Source organism: Pantherophis guttatus, chromosome 2 (genome assembly GCF_059756535.1).
Source record: "Pantherophis guttatus breed Tessera chromosome 2, ASM5975653v1, whole genome shotgun sequence".
Taxonomy (NCBI): Eukaryota; Metazoa; Chordata; class Lepidosauria; order Squamata; family Colubridae; genus Pantherophis; species Pantherophis guttatus.
This window is the reverse complement of record NC_142064.1, coordinates 53326888-53351084: the sequence shown is the minus strand read 5'-3', so window position 1 is coordinate 53351084 and position 24197 is coordinate 53326888. Positions and strand designations below refer to the sequence as shown.

The window sequence follows — 24197 nt, the reverse complement described above, 5'->3', positions numbered from 1 at the left end:
TAATTAGCTAATGATAAATTTTATTTGGGGGTTCTAAACCTATGCATATGCTTTGTCATTTGTTTTGTACACACAGAAATGTACAGAATCATAATAATGGCAACTATAATATTGACAATTGCACCACTCTTTCCTATTATTTTTTGAGCAGTTACTAGTGGTAGAATGCTTAAGCATTTTATTATTTTGCCTTTTTAATTATAGAAGAAATAAACTGAACTTCTAATACGCTTTTAGAAAAATAGAAAATTCCATCTACTTCATTTGGTACACTAACAAAACAAAAGGGAGAAGTACATTAATGGGAAAAACATTCTCTAGATACTAATTGGAAAAAAAAGAGGCACATAACATTTTAATATAACTTAAATCTTTAAGCCTTCAAATAAAGTTTTGAGCAACTATGGCATCATAAAAGTTGTACATGGTTGTTTGTGTAGATATGTACTAAATACATGACAGTCTTAAAAATATTAAATTAAGCATATTCTTAATGAAAACACTAGCCGTTCTAGTAAAAAATGCAGAGCTTTCCACAATTTTGGAATCTTAAACTTAGTGCAACTTATCAAAAAGTTTACTAAAGTTTATAGCCTTTCTCAAAATCCGAAGTTAAATCTAATATAAGGAGCTTGAATTACAAGTAAGCTAAACTCTTAAGACTTTGGTATAATTTTGGATTTTGCAATTCAGATATAAAATTCAGTAAATCAGTCTTTATATACTAAGCGTTAAAATGATTTTTTCCACATTAATCTTTGAATGAAATATGAAGGGCAGCAGAATTAGTTTTAATATTCTTCGATGAAATAAATGGTTATAACACTAACATTTAACATCTCTTCCTAAATACTAGTGCTAGCTGTTATGTCAATGTAATTTTCCTACAAACATAGCAGAACATTACTGTTGTTGATGACTCAGGACCCCAAGCGTATACATACATCCTAAACAATTACAGGATTGGGCTATTAAACATATTCTTTCTAAGCAAGCAACTGAATATATGTGGAACGGACCTAAAATGTATAAAGCTATTTTCACAGTGTCATTGTTGTGATTTAGCATTGCAATTTATATTCTTCCCACTGCATTACCTGCAAACTGACTCAAAATTTTAATTCACTGCATCAAATAGCTGCACTAGCTCTTTTAAAATGCTGCTAGGCATTTTTCCTTTATAAGAATAGCCTAGGTCCGTGATGGCGAACCTATGGCATGTGTACCACAGGTGGCACGCAGAGCCCTCTCTGTGGGCATGCAAGCCGTCATCCCAGCTCAGCTCCGCATGCATGCGCACCTCCCGCCAGATGGTTTTTGGGTCTCTGCCATGGTGTGCGGGAGCCAGAGCGTATGCGGGAGATGCGTGCCCATGCACATGGGCATTGGGCACACGTGGGGAGGTGTCACACGTGCATGTGTGGGGGTGGGGCACACAGGAGAGTTGTGCATGCATTGCATTATGGGTATGTGCGGGCGCTTTGGGCACTCGGTGCCCAAAAAGGTTAGCCATTACTGGCCTAGGTTATTGCACAAATGTATTTTCGATTATGTTTACACTTGTTTCCTTATTTAATGCTTGCATAGAAATATGCTAAAATTACATTTAAAATGCTCTATAAAAAGTAAGAAATATTACTTTTAAAAGTAGTGTCCTGAGAATAGTACAAAATTAATTATACAAGCCCTTCACTTTTGTTTTATTTACAGCATCTATTCCCAGACAAAATCTGTTTCACATGAATTGTATTGACAGTTTTTCCACAAAAATATTTTAGTAAACTGTTTATAATTTGCATTTAAGTAATCTATCTCCAATCCAATTTTTTCCGAGACTTTTACATGAGTAAAATAAGAGTAGTTCAAAATAATTACACTACATGGCCTATTTTAGCATATAGAAATTTTTTGAAAGCTTTGTACATTTTTATATTTTGGTCAAAAAAATTAGGTGTACACAGTTATTACATTTTAACAAAAACAAATTTCAAACTCTTGATTTTTTAAAAAAATATAAATCTATACTATTTATCATACATTAGAACAGTTCTCTTTTGCAACCTTTTCTTATTTTGTTTACTTCAGAAATGAAAGCTAAATGCTATGATTTAAATAAGCATGTTTGGATTAAATGAAAACAAAATTTACTGAGAAAATAACATTATATGTCAATTTCCTGTGTTTTACCAATGATTTAAGCATATATGATTTTATAACCCCCACCCAGATTATTCAGTTATCCTATGCATATACTTAAATTCAATTTTATGGATTTTAAACGTTATGTATCATTTTTAAATATAATTCTTAAAACAATCTGAAAGTTAGATATTCATACTCTATTTGCCTATTTTAAATAAGGACTTGATTATATATTTTTTCTTTATATCTCTTGGTTCCAGGAAAAGACTGCCATCTTGATAGCAGTCATTCAAGCATGAAAAGTTCCAAGACAAACTTTTATCTTTTAATTCTTCACACTAAAGACAGAGTTCAAATTGTAAAAGTGAACAAACTAGATTTCAGGAAAATATTACGAATGGTGGCTCATCTAATATCATTTCTTCCTATAGCAAATTTCAATATAGCATGGGTATCTGCTTATGTCAAGTATGTTTATTTTACACAAGTACAACCCATATACAGTTAGAATAAGGAATTTGGCAACTGATTGTTCTGTCAAGCTAAAAGAGATGATATTATAAGGCTTCTTTATGGAACGGTCTTTAGAAATTAAGTGATAAAGACCATGCTCAACAACATGGAATGAGGCATTATTATCAATTAAGAACAAACAGTACTCAACAAAATACATAATAAATATTTACTGAATCTTCAAAAACTATTCTTATGCAGAATAAGAAGGAACTTGCTAACCTTTAAGGCATTAGTGCATTAAGGACTATATCTCCAAGAAATAAATATAAACACCAGGAAATATTACTATAGGGCTACCTGTACAATTATGCTTGATAATATTCTATAATATTTTACATATGCTAACAGCACTTTAGAACACATATTTCACATCAGTTTTCAACACTTCACCAAATGAATTAAACTGATCAGGCAAAATTCTCATTTTCACTGTCCCATCAGCTCCACAGGAGAATATGTGATTTGCTGGTCCTGTCTCAATCTGCATGACACCTGTCCCAAGATTTCTGAAAATAGATTGTCTAGAATGTTCATTGAGGAAAGTATGAAGAAGGCTGAAATTAGACAGACTCCATACCTAAAACACAAAGAGAAAAAATGGTTGTGATTTTGAGTTGATCTCTCCAAGTTTGATAAATATGCTTCAATTATGTAAACACTCAGATGATTACTTATGGTTCTTTTTATGAATTCAATTAAGAATGGAAATTACAGATAAGTATTTATGTAGTATTTTTTAAAAGTTAAGGCTAAGAATAAAACAGTTTAGAACACATTTTAAATAGGACATAGACCTGTCCTACCATGTTAGATAGGGTGGGAATACTCCTAGTCCTTTCCCATAAATATTGCCATCTTATGCGAACAAGGAAGCATGCCATTTTTGCTGGAGCTCCTGTCCATGAACATCTTCCATCTGAAGGTCAGCAGGTTTCCCCCCCAGTCCCGACCCCAGCACTGGGATGAGGTGAGTGCATATTAGATGCTTGATTTGGACCCAGCTTGTTGTTTTTAGTGTATTTGTTTTTTATAATTTTAAGAAGGATATTATGTTATTTTAACTTTTGATTGGAAGCTCCCCAAAGTTTGTTATACGGTGGGCAGTTATATAAATATTTAAATAAAATAAATAGTTCTCAGGAATGTTATAATGAATACTGTTTATAAGAAACTACTCCTATTAAAATTAACAAGATGTAATTTTGTAATGTAATGACCTTGATATTTCCTTCTGCAGATCCTGTAACAAAATATTCTTCTGTAGGATCTACAGCAATTGCTTTAACTGGAGAATCATGACTTTGGAAAAATTGTCTCTGTTGTTTTTGACGAAGATCTATTAAGCAGGTATAGCCTTTTCTTCCACCAGATATTAATAGCTGGTGTTTGGGGGCATATGCCAAAACAGTTGCTCCAGTATCATGACAGGTAAATGCTGAAATACAAAAAAAAAAAAAAAATGTAAATTATAATGTAAATAATATTCTATTACTATTGAATATATTTATTATATGATACTGTTAAATAAAACATCAGTACTGAATTATTGGATGAATCAACTTGATTTTGAATTAGATCAACAGAAAACATTTGTTAGAAGTAGGCAAAACTCTCTTTTTGACCTTGACTATTTATGGATCTTTTGAAACCTTCTCATTCCATACACATGCTAGATGTTTGTGAATCCATTTGAATTTTCAATATTTCTGCATAGTAATGATCTAAAATGTGATATGGTCTCCATGCAAGTCTTAAAACTAGATAAAAAGAACCCAATTAAACAAATGAGTCAAAAACATTGTATTATTCATTTATCTATTGAGGAAAATGATCCTGCTTGTTTGTGGTAAAAGTAAGCAAACCCTTCCGATTATCAGTTGAAAGGAAATTAGAGCCAGGTGTTTCAGCCAATGGGATGATACTCAAGGCTGAATGTGGGTGGAACAACTTGCCACAGCCTATACCCATCGCCAGGGGTCTGTAACCTTAAAACACTCGAAGAGTCATTTGGACCCATTTCCCAAAGAAAACACCGGGAGCCACAAAACCCTTCCTGTGCCTGACTATTTCTTGAGCGGCCACAAAACTAGCATATGTAGTTGAATTAAATGTTCTGTTTTCTTCTGAAACATTTCTTTTCTTGGATTTATCCATGGTTGACCTACCGGGGGTTGAAAAGCTCAATAAATTGTATGCCGGCAGGTGTCGCACATTGGCAGTTATGATGCATATTCTGAGTGACAGGGAGCCACAGCAGAGAGGTGAAAGAGCCACATGCGGCTCCAGAGCCGCAGGTTGCTGACCCCTGCCCATGGCTAAGTCGCTGCGGGACAACTCAAGGCAGGACAATTTAACAATGCAATTTAATTATTTAAAATAAATAAATAAATAAATATTTTAATTTTTGTCATTCACATTTTATTTTGTCCATCCTTTTGCATCCTTTCTTTAATTTTTCTATTCCACCATTTCTTTGATATCAGTATAACTTTTGTCTTGCAGCGGGTTATCTTGTGGCGAGTTGGCTATGGCGAGTTGTCCTTCAGTGAGTTGGCTACAGCAAGTTGGCTGGGGCGAATTGGCCGTGGCGAATTGTCATAGACCTGAGTGTGGGAAATCCTGTGTTATCTTAAAAACAGAATTTTGAACATTTATCCTTGTTGTCTAATCTTCATAACACATATATGTATGGAAATTAATCATGGCTTGAACAAGGATTTCTGTAATGGTATGTAGGAATGACCTTGGGAGTTAGGAGAAAGAGCCATAATTCTTGCCAAAGGGTTGGCAAAACATCTTCGAAGAGACTCTCCCTACTTTTTTTGGAGAGTAAAAGTGAGGGACAGGCAAGATCCTGTTAATATTATCAATACCTTATAATATATTACTACTTTAATAATGGAATGCATTAAAATATAGGTAGAGCTAGTATTCTTGGCTTATTTATTTCTGGATTCACAAAGCTAACGATTTTGAGAGCCTCTGAAAAATAGTTGTTTATACTCAACATGCTGGAATGGTTAAAAAATTACGAAGACCTTGGACTCCCCTAAGTCACTAGTTTCTAGGACAGTCTAGTCCTAGGACTGTCTGTCCTAGTTCACTGTCAGGCAGATCTATTCAAATGAAAGCATTTCATTTTAATGTAACCCTTCCCCACGAAAGGCTGATCAACCAAGATCATGCTAAGAGCAAGGTGTGGGATATTCTGGGAGATTAAAAAAAAAACCTTTCAGGGTAATGTCTAAGGAACCTCTCTTGCATTGTTGAATGCCAGTGTTAATGAGAACAGGAGAAGACTAAATAAAAACAGTGTTCATGATACGTTTGCAAAGAGAAAGCCAGTACTCTCTAAAAGAAAATTGCTACTCATCTACAGTTTGTGAAAGAACATGGATAAGCCAGAAGACTATTGGAAGAATTTTCTATGGACATATAAGACCAAAAAATAACTTTGGTTTGAATGAAAAATATAGTATTTGGCAAAAAGCAACCACTGCATTCCAGCAAAATAACTTTACCTCATCTGAGCAATATGGTACTAGCACTATCATGGTTTACGCCAGCTTTGTTGCCTCTGCACCACAACAGCTTGCCTGTGTACTATGAATTTTGAGTTGTATTAGCAAATTCTACTGACAAATGCCAGGTTATCTGTGAATGAAGCTTAAGAGAAACTGGGTCATGCACTGAGACAAATTCACAAGTTGCACAAGCATAGAATGCTTAAATAAGAAAAAAGTTAATGTTTTGTAATAGCCAAGTCAAAGTATTGATCTTAATCAATACTTGTGGAAGGACCTAAAGTGGGCTGTTCATATGAGGAAGCCCACCAACATCCCGGAGCTGAAGCTGTTCTGTAAGGAGGAATAAACTAAAATTCTCCAGATCGATGTGTAGAACTTATTAATAGTTATCAGAAACATTCAGTTGCAATTATTGCTACCTGCTGTGAGGGAAATGGGGGGTTTAAAAATATGATTAAATAAATAAAGGAAATACTGAAAGCAAAGGTTCCCATACTTTTGCCACACACAAATAAGTAGCTTTTGACCATTTTCCTCAATAAATAAATAAACAAGTATAATGTTTCTACTGATTTGTTCAATTGAGTTGTCTTTATCTAGTTTTAGGAATTGTATGGATAACAGATCAAATTTTAGGTTCTATTTATGAAGAAATACTGAAAGTTCAAAGAATACACAAACTTTTAAGCACCACTGCTTCACTGTATATAGTGAAAATAATTACCTTTCCTATACAAGATAATTTGTATTACACAATAGTCATTCATACAATAATTTCACACAACAGGAAAAGTAGGCCAAATGAATTTAGCATCTGTTTTTATAAACAAAATTAATCCAAGTTTTTTTAAAATTATAATTTGTTGAGGAATCAGAGTTAAACATTGGGCGGCAAATATATTATGGTAGGCCGAAATGAACTATGATTAACTCTTGTGTGTGAACTAAGTCAATCTCTTCTACTTTAGAGATCATGCCAGACAAATCTTATTGCATTCTTTGAGAATGACAAAAGTAGTAGAACAAACCACATTCAACATGTAGTCCTCAATGGAACTGCATCTACATGTATGCAGTGGAGTACCCCAAGGCTCTGTCTTAGGCCCAGTTCTCTTCAATATCTTCACTGATGATTTAGATTAGGGGATAGATGGGAAATTCATCAAATTTGCAAATGACATTAAGCTGGCAGGAATAGCCAACACAGAAGATTGGTTAAAATACAGAAGGATCTTGACAAACTTGAACATTGGACCCTATCTAGCAAACTGACATGCAATGGTGAAAAAAGTAAGGTTCTACATTTAGGCAAGAAAATCCAATTGCACAGGTATAGTTTAGGTAGTACCTGACCATTTGTAGTAGCAATACTAGTAATTGTGAGAGGGATCTTGGAATCCTAGTGGACAATCACTTAAATATGAGCCAGCAGTGTGCTGCAGCTGCAAAAAAGTCAACACAGTCCTGGGCTGCATTAACAGAGGGATAGAATCAGGATAATGTGAAGTATTAATACCACTTTATAATGTCTTGATAAGACCACACCTGGAATTTTACATCCAGTTTTGGTCACCACAATGTAAAAAGGATGTTGAGAGAAGAGCAACAAAGATGATTAGGGACAGGAGGCTAAAACATATAAAGAACAGTTGCTGGAATTGGGTATGCCTAGTCTGATGAAAAGAAGGACTAGGGGAGACATGATAGCAGTTCCAATATCTAAGGGGTTGCCATAAAGAAGAAGGAGTCAAGCTATTCTCCAAAGCACCTGAAGGCAGGACAAGAAGCAATGGATGGAAACTAATCAAGGAGAGAAGCAATCTAGAATTAAGGAGAAATTTTCCTACAGTTAGAACAATTGATCAGTGGAATAACTTCCTTTCAGAAGTTGGGAATGTTCCAACACTGGAAGTTTTTAAGAAGAGATTAGACAACCATTTGTCTGAAGTGGTATAGGGCTTCCTGCCTGAGCAAGGGGTTGGACTAGAAGATTTCCAAGGTCCCTTCCAACTCTGTTATTCTGTTACTTTCAGGAAAAGTCCCATAGCAAGATGTTTATTTGTATAAACTCTAGCACAACTTTCATTATGGCCTAGTTCACAAAACATGCTAAAGGTACATCTGATGTGAGAAGTCATAAGCCATAAATTACAGCGGTAAGTTATTTATTCATCTATTTTTCATTTATTCAACCAATTTATATAGTTTATATAAATTATATATTTATTCTTGGCTGAGATATATTGTCATGGCTTACCATGTTATCAAAACTTGGACTATTTTGAGAGAGCTGTTCCAAATTTAAAAATTTCTACAGTGACTGAAAAAGTATTTCACGTGAGGTTGAGACAACCTTAAATTCAAAACCAGTTTTGAACTCCAAATGTTTCAAATTTTGAAACTTTTTATACATCCCTTATTTAGCATTAACATATATGTACAGAAAAATGGATAGATATTTTATCAAATACAGTTATCTTGACTGCATGTACAAGCACATAATGTTATATTAGCAAAATGGCTAATTCTAACCAAAATCTTATTTCTCAATAGGGAGCTGAAGTATAATTTAAGATTTTAGATCTTAAAACATAAAGTTTTATGTTTGTATATATGCTAGATAAGCTTACCATGAACCAGGCTACTAGAAGGGGCAACCAAAGTATCCCACAGACAAATATTTCTAAAAGGAAACAAACACAGGAATAATAATATATCTAATGATATCATGATAAAAGAACAAATTGAATTAGTAATTAGAATTTAAAAAGCATCAAATAAGAGCAACAATTCCTTTGAAATTATCTAAAACATTTTATTTTATTTTTTTATTGGAAAGAAGAAGTAATAGTTATATGATTTTTAACTATAAGTATAATCTATCAATTTCTACTAAAATATTTTTTATAGAAATTACAGTTTAATAGTAACCCTGAGGGAGGAAAAACTGTAAAAAGAAAAGATGATTGGATAGTACAATGCTTTGAAATGTAGGTAGTCCTTGACTTACGATCATCCTTAAACTCCAAAGTTATGTTGTTAAGTGAGTTTTGCCCCATTTTATGACCCTTCTTGACATAGTTGTTAAGTAAATCACTGAAGTTGTTAAATTAGTATTATGGTTGTTAAATGAAACTGGCTTCCCCATTGATTTTGCTAGTCATAAGGTCGCAAAAGGTGATCACCTGATCCTAGGATACAGCAACCATTGTAAATATGAACCAGTTGCCAAGCATCTGAATTTGATCACGTGATCAGGAAGATGAAGCAAAGGTCATAAGTGTGAAAAACACTCATGTCACTTTTTTTAGTGACATTTTAACTTTTCTCACTAAATGAACTGTTGTAAGTTGAGGACTTCTTGTAGTATGATTTAGATTATAGCAGAAAATATTATACTTCAAATCAAAGCTATTGAATATAGATACAATGTTTATTATTACAACTGATTGCATAGTCAGTTAAAGGTTTAGACCAGAGATGACATTTTTATCCATCTTTCAAGATTTTCCCAAGGATCTGGGATAGGTAGATGATTTATTTATTTATTTATTTGTTTAAATTTCTATACCGCCCTTCTCCAAATAGGACTCAGGGCGGTGCACAGCCTAAGTAAAAACAAAGCATACAAAATTTAAAAAACAGTATTAAAATAATTAGATATTCTGGCCGTAAATTAAAACAACCCAATTTAAAACCAATTTAAAATTTAGCTCAAGCCAGCCCAGCTAGTTGAAATAAATAAGTTTTCAGGGCCCGACGAAAAATCCGGAGGTCTGTTATTATACGTAATGATGATGATGATATTATTATTATTATTATTATTATTATTATTATTATTATTATTATTATTATTACTACTACTACTACTACTACTACTACTACTACTACTACTACTACTACACAGAAAAATATGAAGTCATAGCTGCTGGTTCTTTAGTTGATTTTGGCCGTCATATGTATAAAGTTCTTCCCAAGAACTTAGAATGTTGTAATGATCAATGTAATACAGGTAGCCCTCAACTTATAACAATTCATTTAGTGACCGTTCGAAGTTACATCACTGAAAAAAAAGTGACTTATGACAATTTTTCACACTTATGACCATTGCAGCATCCCGATGGTCATGTGATTTACATTCGGATGCTTGACAACTATCATCTTTTGCGACCTTCTGACCAGCAAAGTCAATGGTGAAGCCAGATGCACTTAACAACTCTGTTACGAATTTAACAACTGCAGGGATTCATTTAACAAATGTGGCAAGAAAAGTTGTAAAATGGGGCAAACCTCACTTAACAAATGTTTCACTTAGCAACATAAATTCTGGGCTCAATTGTGGTCGTAATTTGATGACTATCTGTATATGTGCAGATTCTAACAGTGCGGCGATTTATAAGTGACAGATGGAAATTTTGTCAATGTGCAGATTTTCTAAGTGCTATCCAAGATTTTTTAGTATAGCACTTAATGTGTGAATAACCTCTGGAACCATCATGGGTGGTTTTTTAAAATTATTATTTATTTGATTTTTATCATTCTTCTATTACTTTTGTTACTTTATAAGTAACTCAAAACTGAACATAAATAATAGCACTGCTTGCTTCTATTTTTCCCACAACAACCCAGTGAGGTGGCTTGGGCTGAGAGAGATTGATTAGCCAAAAGTCCTACCAGCCAGCTTTCAGGCCTATAGTGGGACTATAACTCATAGTCTCCTGATTTTCAGGTCAGCACCTTAATCACTTATTATTAAACTTTATGCCATCTGACTCTCAATGAGTTCTGGCTCACAACAATCAAAGAAATTACAACAAAATAAATAAAACATAAAAAGTGAAGATAAAATATGGCAAGCATGAGGAATTAAAGAGCTTCGCTTTCCCTCACCACAAGCCTAGGTGAAAAGCTACTTTCAAACAATACCAGAGTGCCATCCAAATTTCAGGGGTAACCTTGCTCCAAAGATTAGACGCTACTACTGGGAAGGTATGCTTCTGGGGTTCTAAGAGATGATACCATTTATTTGAAGGAACCTGTAGTATGTCCACACTGCAGGATCAAATTAAGCAGACAGGTTTTATGGAAGAGAGGGCATTCCTAAAAGGTCCCATGCCCTGTACTGTTTTATAAGGAACAACAAAAATGGACTGTATCTAATAGAACTTTTGTACTTAATATATACAATTTCTACTTTCATGGCACGCTTTGCTTCTTGCTCAATCTAAAAAGCTGTTCTCCACAGAATAGTATGGTATAAAAAGGAATGAACACTGGGAATATTTTTTTTTGTACAAAATCACAATGTTTATTGGTATGATCTTGAAGAAATTTTAATACCTGTTGTCAGTAGATAACCCGGCAGTAGCTATCAAAGATGAAGAACTGATGAAAACAAAATCACTAGCCGTTTTATTATGGCATTGCCATGTCTGAAAATATCAAGGAACAATAAATATAGTAAAGCAACAAAAATATTAAGAGCTTATTTACTTAGAAATATATTAATTTCAGGTTGAAGCTTGCAACATTATATTTTTTCCTACTTATTTTTTTTTCATAGAATAGCAGAACCTTCAATTCTGTTAGTAATTAAATCTTAATCTCTAGTTAATGATTTATCACAATACAGGTAGTCCTTGACTTACAATAGTTCACTTAGTGACTGTTTGAAGTTACAATAGCACTGAAAAAAGTGACTTATAATTATTTTTCACTTATGACCGTTGCAACAACCCCATGCCCACGAGAGTTACATTCGGATGCTTGACAACTGATTCACATTTACGACAGTTGCAGTGTCCCGGGATCATGTGATTACCTTTTGTGACCTTCTGATAAGCAAAGTCAATGGGGAAATCAGATTCACTTAACAATCAAATTACTAATTTAACAGCTGCAGTGATTCATTTAACAAATGTGGCAAGAAAAGTTGTAAAATGGAACAAACTCACTTAACAAATGTTTCACTTAACAACATAATTTTGGGCTCAATTATGATTGTAACTCGAGGACTACCTGTAACATCCTAGACTGCATAAAATATTACAATCTTAAATCACAGTTAGTTTAGAGATTTCAAATGATTCTTCAAGAGCATCAATTCTATGAGGAAAAATATTTGAAGTATGAAAGTCCTATTTTTGCTTGGAAATTCTGTTCTCCCTTCCACAAATAAAAAATATAATGAAGATTTGTTATACATGCAATTTTCAACAGGACTATTTGTCTACTGTGTAAAAGTAACTATATACAAGTATGTTAGCTATGTAATAAATTAAAATAAGGACTTAGTTGTTGTGGTTATAAAAAAAATAAAAAGGTAAAGAAAACAACGACTACCCTGTTTTCCCCAAAATAAGACATCCCCTGATAATAAACCCAATCGGGCTTTTGAGCGCATGGAAATAAGGCCAAGCACTTATTTCAGGGTTCAAAAAAATATAAGATAGGGTCTTATTTTTGGGAAAACATGGTAGTAAATATTATGACTTACCAGGTATGGTTTGGGTGTGCTTCCATTATGTAGGCAACCTTTACAGTTTGTTTGATACAAACTTATGTGTCCATCACCATCAACGATCCCAAACTAAAGAAAGTAGATGCATGTTTTTACATTATATTTACATTATATTAATACTTAATTAATTGATTCCTTCATAGTTAAGCTGTTCCAGATGTGTGTGGATATGAATGTGTATTAAGTCATCAGCAATTCCTAGCATATCTGGAAGAACTGAATGCAAATGGAATTCACATGAACAAAAACCTCTTCATTCATTCAAAATATCTTTTTGTGTAATATTATATTTTTACAGAATAAAACAATAGGATCCAACTAGTTTAATACAAAATGTTTATGTATAAACAAGACATTGGACTCTACTAAAGTATGAAAAAAAAAGATTTCATAGATCTCACTGAGCTATAATTTCACAACTGGAAAGATTACTTGTGTAATTTTGCTCATGAAATTGCTTTTGCTAGTGGACAGAAAAGAACCTCAAAAATGAAACAGGAGACAGTTTTCTATGGGAGATATTTTTTCCTCGTCTTATAATTTTGAAAAATGTAAAAAACTAATCTGTCTTTTTAATACCTTACAAAACAAACTTCAATAGGTAATTAGTAAAGATAGAAACACTGATATTGCAGAGTATGGATGCAATTTGAAAGATTAAAAACACTATCATATAGTGAAAAAGATAGCTTGCAATATGGAATAATTGGGATCTTATGCAAATGATGCCATACCTTTATAAGTAGACAATCCTTGTCATTTAAAAAAAAATAAAATAAAACTAGATATGATCCGTCTAACTATATAACAATCAAGACTGTGTTAACAAGGCTATATAATCAAATCCTATTAATTAATAATAATTAAACTAACTTTAATCTTTAAATTTAATTACATATAATATTGTATGCCAATGTTGAGAGCCATTTTTGTCTAGTTGTTAAGGCACCAGGCTAAAAATATATGAGTTCTAGTCCTGCCTTAAGTATGAAAGCCTTAGGCATGATAAGTTAAAAGTCTAAATCTAGAAGAAAAGTTTCTTAGTAGCTTAATACATTGAGTTAGGTTGTCTCAAAGTGGAAGTGGAACATGTTTTTCAATTCATTATTTGAATGATCAAATAATGATAATTGAAAATGAATGATCAATCACTATTATTCTTACAATCAGTGATTAAAAAAAGCTAAAGAAAGTGCATTGGGATAGCACTGAAATTTTAGTTCAATCTTTGCTAGACACACAAGCTGTTTGATTTTAGAGGATTTATATACTCAAATTTATATATTGAGTAAAAACAGATATTAACTATTGGATTACTGTTGGTCAATAGCTAATGTATAATTTATTACATTTTCAAAAGCAAAAAGAAATGTAAATATTCATTTGTAATACTTGGATTATTTTTAATGATTAAAAACCATATACATTTTGGAAAGGAACAACAGCAAATTTATAAGCAATTTGTAAATTTATAAACTTATCTAGAAATCTGTAAATGTTGTGATCCTTAATTAAAGGAATATAGAGCTATAAGTGACATTTAAACAATTTCTTTTTGTCTTATATGAGATAAAAGGATGGTACCTTATTGCCTTGATAATTAAATCTCATCCGTGTAATTCTAGAGTTGCCACCAGATCGAAAGCATGCAAGTTGTTGAGAATGGCCCCATTCAAACATTCTTACACTGCCATCCTGGGCACCTGTCAAATCTGCAATAGAAAAATATATAACTTTGAAACTTAGCAAAGGAAGGGGAAAAAAAAGAATTTACAACAAACTCAAAAAGAAACTGAAGAATTATTTTCAAGACAGATTAGCAATTATAATTAGAAGTATACTCCTAAATTATTAAAATAAAAATTCTTCAATTATTGTTCTTTTGGTTATATTTTTAGAAATAATAATTATTGGCTTTTTACTATTGAGGAAATACTTTGATCTGTATTACATTAAGGAGCTTAGGAAAATATGAAAAGTTTTTAACTCATTCAAATCCAGCCATATCAAATATTATTGCAAAAAATATAACTGCAAATAACTAACTGAGGTTATCTATAATTTCAAAGATATTTAGACTTTTCTAGATTTCATCTAGAATTTTCTATCTTATAAATTACAACAAAGTTACAAATTCGAAATAAAAAACTTACAATATGGTAGTGTTGGGTGAGAAGCCATTCTTCTGACATTATTGAGATTCTTCTTGATCATCTATTAAATGTCAAGATTAAAAGATCCATTTAGAATTATTCAGAATTCATTTAAAGTTATTAGTAGGATAAAATGCAGACACTACTATGTTTGCTTCCCTTCATGATTTGGGGTTTGAGAAATGGATGGCAATCAATGAAAACGAAACCCTTCCTACAGTGTTTATTCAAAGTTCATATCAACAGAATCTAAATCCAGGTTCTTGGAAACTTTTGGTCCATAAATCTAAGGTTTGCTAAACACATACACTAGATTTCAATCTTACCTCTTTTCTTGCCAATTCCTTTCTGATTCCATTAAATTTATTGGAATATTCCTGTATATTGTAAGGTAAGTAAGACAAAGGCAGAAGCAGAGGCATGTAAGAGAGAGTTAAACAAACTTTTACAAAAAAATAAGCAGGAGTGAAGAAACTATGTTTTTTGCATTTAATCATCCACAGAAGATTTAGGTGGGAAATATATTGGTTGGAAAAAAAGGTTTATGTAATGAATCCTAGATGACAAAGCACAAATTGTAGTAAATGCTAAGATATAGTAATTTACTTCATAATCGGATTTTTTAATCAGTATGTACTGTAAGATTTTTTCTAAAATGATGTGTGAAAGATGTAAATAAATAGCAGCCCATCTGTATAAAGCCCATCTGTTTATCTGATAAAAATGACAGAAATTTTTAAATGTATGTCAGCAATTTAATTATGTTTGCTTTTTTTTCTTTGATGTTAGACCTATAACAGATTAAGATGACACTGAAGCTACCTTTTAGTGAATGAGCTGTCATGCCTAAGATTTTAAGTGCTGGATAGTGAAAACAAGCAAAGGTTTTTTAGGAATACTTATGTGAGAAAGTGATAGACCTAAATGAGAAATTCACATGAGTTCCTGGGGAGAAAAGGAACATAGTATAATTAAAAACAAAATAGAGGGGGAGAAGTTTAAAGTTTGTTGGTAGAATCACTTGATTGAGGAAATATTGGGAATCTAAATGAAAAGCAAGAAGAATCAAATAAGATGATGTTGGCTGTTCTCTGGTACACTTTTGTCAGATGCATTCCATCTTATGTTTCCAAAATAAGTATAACGTCTATTTATTATGCCAGTTTACAGTAAGAATTACAGTTATAATAGTTGTGATGTACTTTGAACACTTTACACAGCAGTATGTAAATGCTGATTATATTGTCTTACTAAAAGAAGTAAGAAAAACTATATTATATAAAATCTGTTAAGCACTGAAATATACAACAGCAGTTTTGAGTATAAACTGGGATGATTAAGCTGTGAAATGCAAAGCAAGCTAAAAACAATAATTGGCAAAGACTTAATAGAAGGGGGTTAATAAAAATTGTGACTATGGACACATGTTGCAACTTAATTGTTTTTATTAAAATTCATGCATTATATTGTAACTTAGGTTGAGGAAAACTTTGTCATTGCTGCAGGACAAATAAAAATGTAAGAGAGCTTTATGTTCTAATTTAAAAAATATTCTATATTGCATTTCATTAATCAATACATTATCTAACAATGCTTCAGAAACAATATCTCATTATAAAATACCAGCATAAAATCAACCTAAGCCACTTCAAAAATTCCAAAGATAACTGTTATTAAAGATTACCGACAAATGTAACCAAAAGAAATAAATAAGTCCAGTCCAAATCAAAAGACAGTGCAATGACACTGAAAAATAGGATAAAGATGCATTGAAAGAAAGCAAAGAAAGGGTCAATTTCAGATGTGTTTCTTATAAATCAAGTATCAAGGAAAGCATGAACATTTATTTGGTTTTGCTTCCTTTTTCACTTAGTCTGTATGTTGCCTGAGAAGAAAATATTAAAATAGATAGGAAAACCCTCTCCTAGGTTTCACTTACTCACAGAAGTTCTAAAAAGTAGTTTTAACATGTAACCTCACAACCAAAATTGTTCAAATAAACAATGTTAAGATTGATTTAAATTAAAATTCAGAGTCTTTGTGAAATCTTAATAGATTATTTAGAAGTACATATTATAAATAAAATAAAAGCCATTGAAATATAAATGTTTAAGGTCATTATTATTTGATAACAAGTGACTCACCATAGCAGCACCCCTGCCAGTCTGAGTGCTGCCAAGCCATGGCATATTGATTGGTGTTCCAGGAGTGCTGTGTGTATAAGGAGTAGTTCCTTGAATGTTTCCCAAGTCATCACGAGCATGTATAACTAAGAAGTCATCAGCTCTATAAAACAAAATGTTCAAATGAATATTGGTCATGAATTACTACCTAAAAATATATTCTATTCTAATTCAAAGATGCTTAGCTACCTATATCCATGAATTCTCACTTGATATCACATGAGTTATTGGCAGTAAATTATCTGATTGGTGGTGCATTTGTACTTCAGATTTTCTTATGAGCTACATAGCCAATCAGTGGATGGTTCAAGACAAAGCCAGTTAGTGGCTGAAGGGAAGAGAAATGCTGTCTGTCAGTCAAAAGAAATGTTTTTAATAACACAGTAAGTCAAATCTAGTTATCAGGAAGTTAGGGTTAGTAAGTCAAAGAGAAAGATGTATGAGTTGAAGTTTACTAAAGAAAAGGACATGAGGCTTAAAAAGTTTTACAAAAAACCAGAAGATAGATCATAATTTATAAGTCAGTATTTCAACAGGATACCATTAAATGTTCAATGTTAAGTCAATGTTAAGTCATTGTTAAGGAAGGTTAAATGTTCAATGTTAAGTCAATGTTAAGGATATTGGCAAAAAATACAATAAAAAGAAATACCCTTTAGCTTCCACTTCAATATCTTCATCAACCCAAGTGTAGATCTGAGTTGCTAAAATTCCAGAAACATCCAGTTCTTGAATTTCATGGCTTGAAGCTATTGCAATACAATTCCTGTTGGCCTAAAATGCAGAAATACATATTTATTTCATACCATCTGTCTATACCCCCAATATATATACCCAGACTCTAGGCAATGAACAAGGCAAGAATAAAATCAAGAATCAAGTAAGGTAAAAAGGACAAAAGATTTATAAGATATGAAGAGAAACCAGAGAATCAACTAAGGTATATTCAAAGCAGAATTATATAAAGCTACAACAGACCAACTGTCAACTTAGTCTAAAGGCACATTTGAATAACATTTTAAACAGCCTTGTGAAATGTTGCAAAGGATCGGACCAAATACATTGGAGAAACACATTCTCATTTCTACTGCTGAAAAGCCCTGTCACCTAATATTAAAGAAGAAATGGGTTCGGCAAGAATGGCAGATTAAATTTCAACAAGACAATTCCTGATACATGCTTATTCCTGTACTATATAGGGCTTTTAAGAAATGACCAGTAATTTGAAGAGACACACAAGACTATTATCAACCTATGCAACTTTAAATTGACATTATTCTGCAATGGTAAGATTGTCCCATCAGCAGTTTTTTTAATAATATAATATATTATAAATATAATATTTGACATACATAATAATCAGACATTAAAATAAGACTGAGTAGCTGAGGTTTCTGAACTGTCTCCAAGGCAGCATGAGATATGGATATAAGTTACTGTTGCTAGGGCAAGGTTGTAATTGGGATAATATATATTATTACAAGGGTTTCCATTAGCTGCTCAAGTCTAAATTCCACAAGACCCCAAATCATGAAGCACCTTCTTCAGGGGGAACACGACTCATATCCAAAATAACTAGGAGGACTGATGTTATCAGTTCTGCTTGAAGTTTACTGAGAAACAGTAATTCCATCATAATAGAATTTAATGAAATGGTTCCTAAGAATGGTTCCTAAGATTTCCATATCTCCACTCATTGATGATAGCCAGTTATAATATAAATTACCAGTTTTATAATCATTTTAACATAAATTACTTCCCACTTAAAATTTCCCATGTAATTTGACTACATTAATCTGTTTGTCCTGATGCTACTCTTTAGTTTCGTAAATATATTCTTGCAATGTGTTAAATTTTTATATTTAGTTTCTATGTTTATAATATTTTATGTTTTTAACATTCTATTTATATATCACCCAGGGTCCCTTTGTGAGGGAGGTGGGTGGTTTCTAAATGTAAACAATAAAAATAAAAACTATACTTCAAGAAAGATGTCAGTGCCCTTGTTGCTATAGAACCAAAAATCTTTATTACAAAGTAATTATTTAGTGTAGATCCTCTAGTTGGAAGTACAATAGAATTTCGTTCATATGGATCTAAGTCACATCATTTCAAAATATTGAAGGACTATTCCCCCAACTCTTCCATTTGTCTATACCTTATTGACAGCAAAGGCAGTAATAATGTCAGATTCTTTATGGATAATTCTTGCTTTACTTCCAGGAGATCCTGCATCATGCTCTATCTGTGTTAAAAAGAAAAGACAAAGGGCAACATACACAATACAACATAATAGTAAGGCTTTCTTCTTTTAGATTATGCTAAAAATTAATGATAAATATTAATCAGGAATATATCTAGCCTAATTAAGCATAATTATAAATTCAAGATAGCCTAATAAAAACATTTTGGTGGGATCCTTTTTCTATATAATCATTCATTCAGATTAAATTCAGTTCATTCATCTAAAGAAACTAGAAAATGGTAGTGAAAATTCCTAAAAGATAAGCTAAGAAATATCTAATTTATTACTCAGCATTGATCATTTAATTGCTTGGAATTTGAAAATTATTTGATATTTATTACATTTCAAAAAGCCAGCAACTTCAAACCAGAACATTGTTAAGTACAATATTTATTTATTTAATTATTCTAGCCAGTTATCTCAACAAGTGACTCTAGGTGGCATATATCATAAAAATATAAAGCAATAAAAAGCAAAGCAGAATAAATGTACATGATCACTGAATAAAATTATTGCCACACATGTTGATAAGCCAAGACATGGGACTCTAAACACATTCTAATCCTATAACTAGGTCTTCATGGCCTTACAGAATATTGTACAATTCTGGTCAGGTATTCCTCAACTTACAACAATTGAGCCCAATTGTTGTGGCCCCGCCCTCTGAGCCTGTCCCATCGGAGGAAGAAAGCTCCGAGCATGAGGAAGAGGAGTCAGCCAGGCCTCCCTCTCCAGGCCCCTCCCCTCTGGCATTGTCTCAAGTGCCAGTCGAGGGAGAGGAGACAGCTGATTCGAGTCAAAGTGATAATGAAACATCATTCCTGGACGCACGCCTCCGAAGGCGTGATAAACGTTTGCAGCAGCTTGGGAGGCGTGCTAGGGATTAGCACTGAGTCACTGGACCACACCCCAGAGACTATATAATAGAGGGTAGTGGTCAAAGGATCCTTGTGACGAACAAAGCAAAACCTTGGAGTCACTAAAGCCTCGTCCGGAACTGCTGGGAGGAATATTATTTCTGTTTGGACTTTCTTGAACGTTCGTATCTTATCTGTCTGTTTGTGAAAATAAAGACCCTTGGCAGACGGTGTGTCTATCGCTGCCAAGTCGGAGATAAGACCTGGGTGCGTTCCAAAGTGTTTCCTTAACCCTCGACTGGCTGTGTGGGTGTGTGTGTGGGTACGGGGACAGATCACCAATTGAGCAATGCTAAGCGAGACAGTTAAATGAATTGTACCCCATTTTACAAACTTTTTTTTGCCATAGTTGTAAAGTGAATCACTGTGAATCATATGGTTGTTAAGCAAATGTGGCTTTCCCCATTGACTTTGCTTGTAGGAAGCCAGCTGGGAAGGTTACAAATAGTAACCCTGAGGCAGTGCAACTGTCATAAATACATGCTAGTTGCCAAGCGCCTGAATTTTCGTCATATGATGATGGGAATGCTGCAATAGTCATAAATGTGATAACTGGTCAAAAGTCATTTTTCTTTACTGCCATTGTAACTTTGAAAGTCACTAAACGAATGGTACATCAAGGAGTACCTGCACACTAATATACTGCTTAAATTAAAAAGCCAGTTGATTGAAGATTTTAGCAAATTTGGTTTGGTTAATATTTTACATATGAGGTACTAAAAGATTTTCTAGAAAACTTTTAGTATAATTAGAATACATCTCTTATTATTATGATACATACCTTATTGATTCCTGATTCTTCTCCTGAACTAGTTTTGGTAAATTCAGCCTGGTCTTCTAATGACTAAATCCCAAAAAAACCATCAAAAAGAACTACGTGAAAAATTAATATATTAATAATATGGAACAATATGCAAGGTGAGCATAGGTAATAGAACACATTTTTGAAATTACCTGTAGTCACGATAATTTCCTCCATTTTTAAAAATTAAATAACTTGCTTTACATGTAGATAATATATATACTAGCTTTTTCAGAGGTTATGCAGATCTAATTCAGCTTGAATTTTACATGTATTATGGTTCAAAATTTTTTAAAGAAAAATAGAATTCTGTCCTTTCCTCATAATTAGAGGAGACATTAAAGACATAATTAGATTTGTGCTGAACACTGAATTAAAGAGGCAAAAGCTCAAATATTATACCTAAAGAGTCAAGAATTATTAATCTTAGTTTGGTATGTACAGCAGCTATGAAAAAAGGGAAGGGGCCTAGCTGACAAAGTTATTACTGGTGTGTTCTGAAGGTTAATTAGTTTACTTGGAAGAGGGCCTAGAAGATAATGCATGAAAACAGCATACAAAGTAGTCAACCATATATTATTTTATATCATGTTATAGAGATAGCTAACATGATGAATATTTCTTCTTCTTAATAGCCAGTAATACAATCCAATGATTCAATAAACCACAGAGGAATGCAAATAGTTATATGCAATACCTTCGCCTTTTCCATTACTAGATTCCTAGGAGAAATGTTTTGGAATTTATTTCTATAGAATAGTAGTGAAATTTTAAATTCGAAAAGAAATACTAGCTTAATTAAATTTTAATTAATGGATTTAAATTTCTACATAAACATATAACACTAACCTCATTTAAACACTTTCTTTTGGCAAATATGTTTCTGATGAAGGTTTCTTGGACCATTTCTTGTTTAACGAGGTACTGCCAAAGTCTTTTTACGGACAATGCATAATGACTTTTGGATCTAAAAATGAGAATCATTTTTAACATGTGATATAATTTCAAACAAATACACGTGATGAATTTGATATACATTAGTATACATATTGACAAATGAAAGCAGAAAACGGTAAAATTTTAATGAGAAACAATAAGTGCTTCATTCTAGCAGGTATTTTGCTATATACATGCTTCTTTAGTAAAATCCTTAGTGTTTTAGAAAGCAATGATATTTAGGTTGAAGATACCTATTGCAAATATTCCTCAGGTGTAAAAAGAAAATGGCATAAGTACACGTAAAATGTAATATATCTGATATTATACAGTACATCATCTATTTTATTCTTCTCAAAAATAATTTCTACAGTTGTAATAAATAGAACATAGGTAGAGTCTGCTGATCATACTGAATCATTTTACTGAGGAACTGCAAAAATGTTTGCATATGTGATATGATTAATTTAAGGTGGGATGATTGTGAGGACTGAAGGAAGTTAGTCAAATAATATATTTTATAAGCCAACATACATAATCTTCATCTTTTCTGTTCAGGTCGCATTAATAGAAATTATTGAACAGTTTTAGAAGTAAATGGTCACAGAATACTCAGGAAGAAATAATTAAAACTTTGTTTTCTCAGCAGCTGCTTTTTACTGTTAGCTATTGATTAATGGCTGAACCTGAAAGACTCAGGTTTCAAATTAGTATATTTAGAATATTAGGTGTGGCTAAGGAATGGGTAAGGACCACAAAACTCACATTTAATCCTTAAAATAGCAATAGCACTTAGACTTATGTATTGCTTCACAGTATTTTACAGCCCTCTTTAAGTTGTTTACAGAGTCAGCATATTGCCCTCAGGAAATCAGTATAGCTATTAAATTGTTTTTATTTCCAAAGCAGGAGCCCTCTCCTCTATCTTGTCAGAGCAAACAAAACCCTCTAGCTAAAAAAAAAAAAAAAAGGAATTGGAACAAAGAATAACTGAGCATCCAGAACAGTACATAAACAAGAGTTGTCTATATTGAAACTGATTCCAAAGAACCAGTAGCACTAGTATAAAAACATTCTAATTCTATAATATCAAATATAAAATATAGGCATTATCTCACTGCAAGAAACAAATCAACTAATCTACAGCATGGCTGCAAGTATAACTGAGTATTGGGAATGCAAAACTAACGTACAAGAAAAGAAGCAAACAGTGCACCAGCAAAATGGAAGTTCTTGTTAGAAAATAACTTCAGCATGCTAAGATCAGAAACAAGTAAGCTAGAACAGACAGAAGAAAAAAAGATAAAAAACAAGAAGACAAACAAATATCTCATCAAGAAATATCACTTAGAAACCAAAAAATTAAGGAAGCATGGGAAATAATAAAGCAACCAATAGCCAAGATGATCAGCAGAGACTAACTGCACACCCTATGATATCTCATATATATTTCTGTGTTTACACACATACACACACATTTGATTTGATAAATCTTGGCAAATATTATGCCCTACATTTTATTTATAAATTCTGAGAGATAGCATATTGGTAAGCCAAAGTGTCTGCACCACACTCAAGCATATTAACCTTCTTTTGAAGGTTTTGTCAAGGAAATTCAAAGCCAATTTTCCCCCTCTTAACTGTACCCATGATTGTTCTTGATGCAAAACTTTTTTTCAGTCAAAAAACTCCTTGCTTATCATTTTCAAGGCCCTAGTTTTATACATCTCTTATGTTTTCTTTTAGTTACTTAATCAAAGCTTAATAATTTGCATTATTCGTGGCAATGAAAAATTAAAAGATGTAGAAATGGCAAATTATGAATTTGTGAATGAAAAATAAACATTCCCAAGAGATTCCATATACTTCACTAAATAATAGATAAGAAATATAACAACATTTATTCTGTTCAAGATATAAACTTACTTGAAAGGAGTGTTTGTTGGCTCTAGCAAAGCTTTGTGGCGAAGTAGTGCAGGGCCTGAAGATGAGGCATCTTGTAAAATGTGAATAGAAATAAAGTTTTCTGGTGGACCTCCATGCATTTCAAGTCGTCTGAGAAGAACTTGTTCCCAGCGCTGAAGAGCCTTTAGAACTGCATGGCATAGCGGTGAACAAACTGGAAGTTCTAAAGACAGACATTTTTTTTATTCAGTACAGTATTTTCTTTAAAGTATATTATATTCTCTGAATGTTTTATACTACATACTTTCCACAATGTTTCTGTTGTCAGAACATTAATAACACTAAAAACTT

General features: G+C 32.6%; 1 protein-coding gene across 7 annotated transcripts in view; it reads right to left on the bottom strand.

Annotated features, from left to right (window-relative positions):
- The window catches only part of DMXL1 (Dmx like 1), a 78260-nt gene continuing 54063 nt past the window's right edge, over nucleotides 1-24197 (bottom strand). For 2 of the 7 annotated variants that reach the window (XM_034432815.3, XM_034432818.3), the window contains 14 exons: nucleotides 23868-24069; nucleotides 21855-21972; nucleotides 20985-21047; nucleotides 19200-19286; nucleotides 17694-17815; nucleotides 17003-17144; nucleotides 15185-15235; nucleotides 14859-14919; nucleotides 14290-14417; nucleotides 12682-12774; nucleotides 11526-11617; nucleotides 8816-8868; nucleotides 3876-4093; nucleotides 1-3235 (listed from right to left, as the gene is read on the bottom strand). In XM_034432815.3, coding sequence (XP_034288706.2) covers nucleotides 3011-3235; nucleotides 3876-4093; nucleotides 8816-8868; nucleotides 11526-11617; nucleotides 12682-12774; nucleotides 14290-14417; nucleotides 14859-14919; nucleotides 15185-15235; nucleotides 17003-17144; nucleotides 17694-17815; nucleotides 19200-19286; nucleotides 20985-21047; nucleotides 21855-21972; nucleotides 23868-24069 — 1655 coding nt within the window. In that variant the 3' untranslated portion in view covers nucleotides 1-3010. The remainder of the gene's footprint in view (nucleotides 3236-3875; nucleotides 4094-8815; nucleotides 8869-11525; nucleotides 11618-12681; nucleotides 12775-14289; nucleotides 14418-14858; nucleotides 14920-15184; nucleotides 15236-17002; nucleotides 17145-17693; nucleotides 17816-19199; nucleotides 19287-20984; nucleotides 21048-21854; nucleotides 21973-23867; nucleotides 24070-24197) is intronic. The other 5 variants (XM_034432816.3, XM_034432820.3, XM_034432819.3 and 2 more) reach the window with 3 other exon arrangements.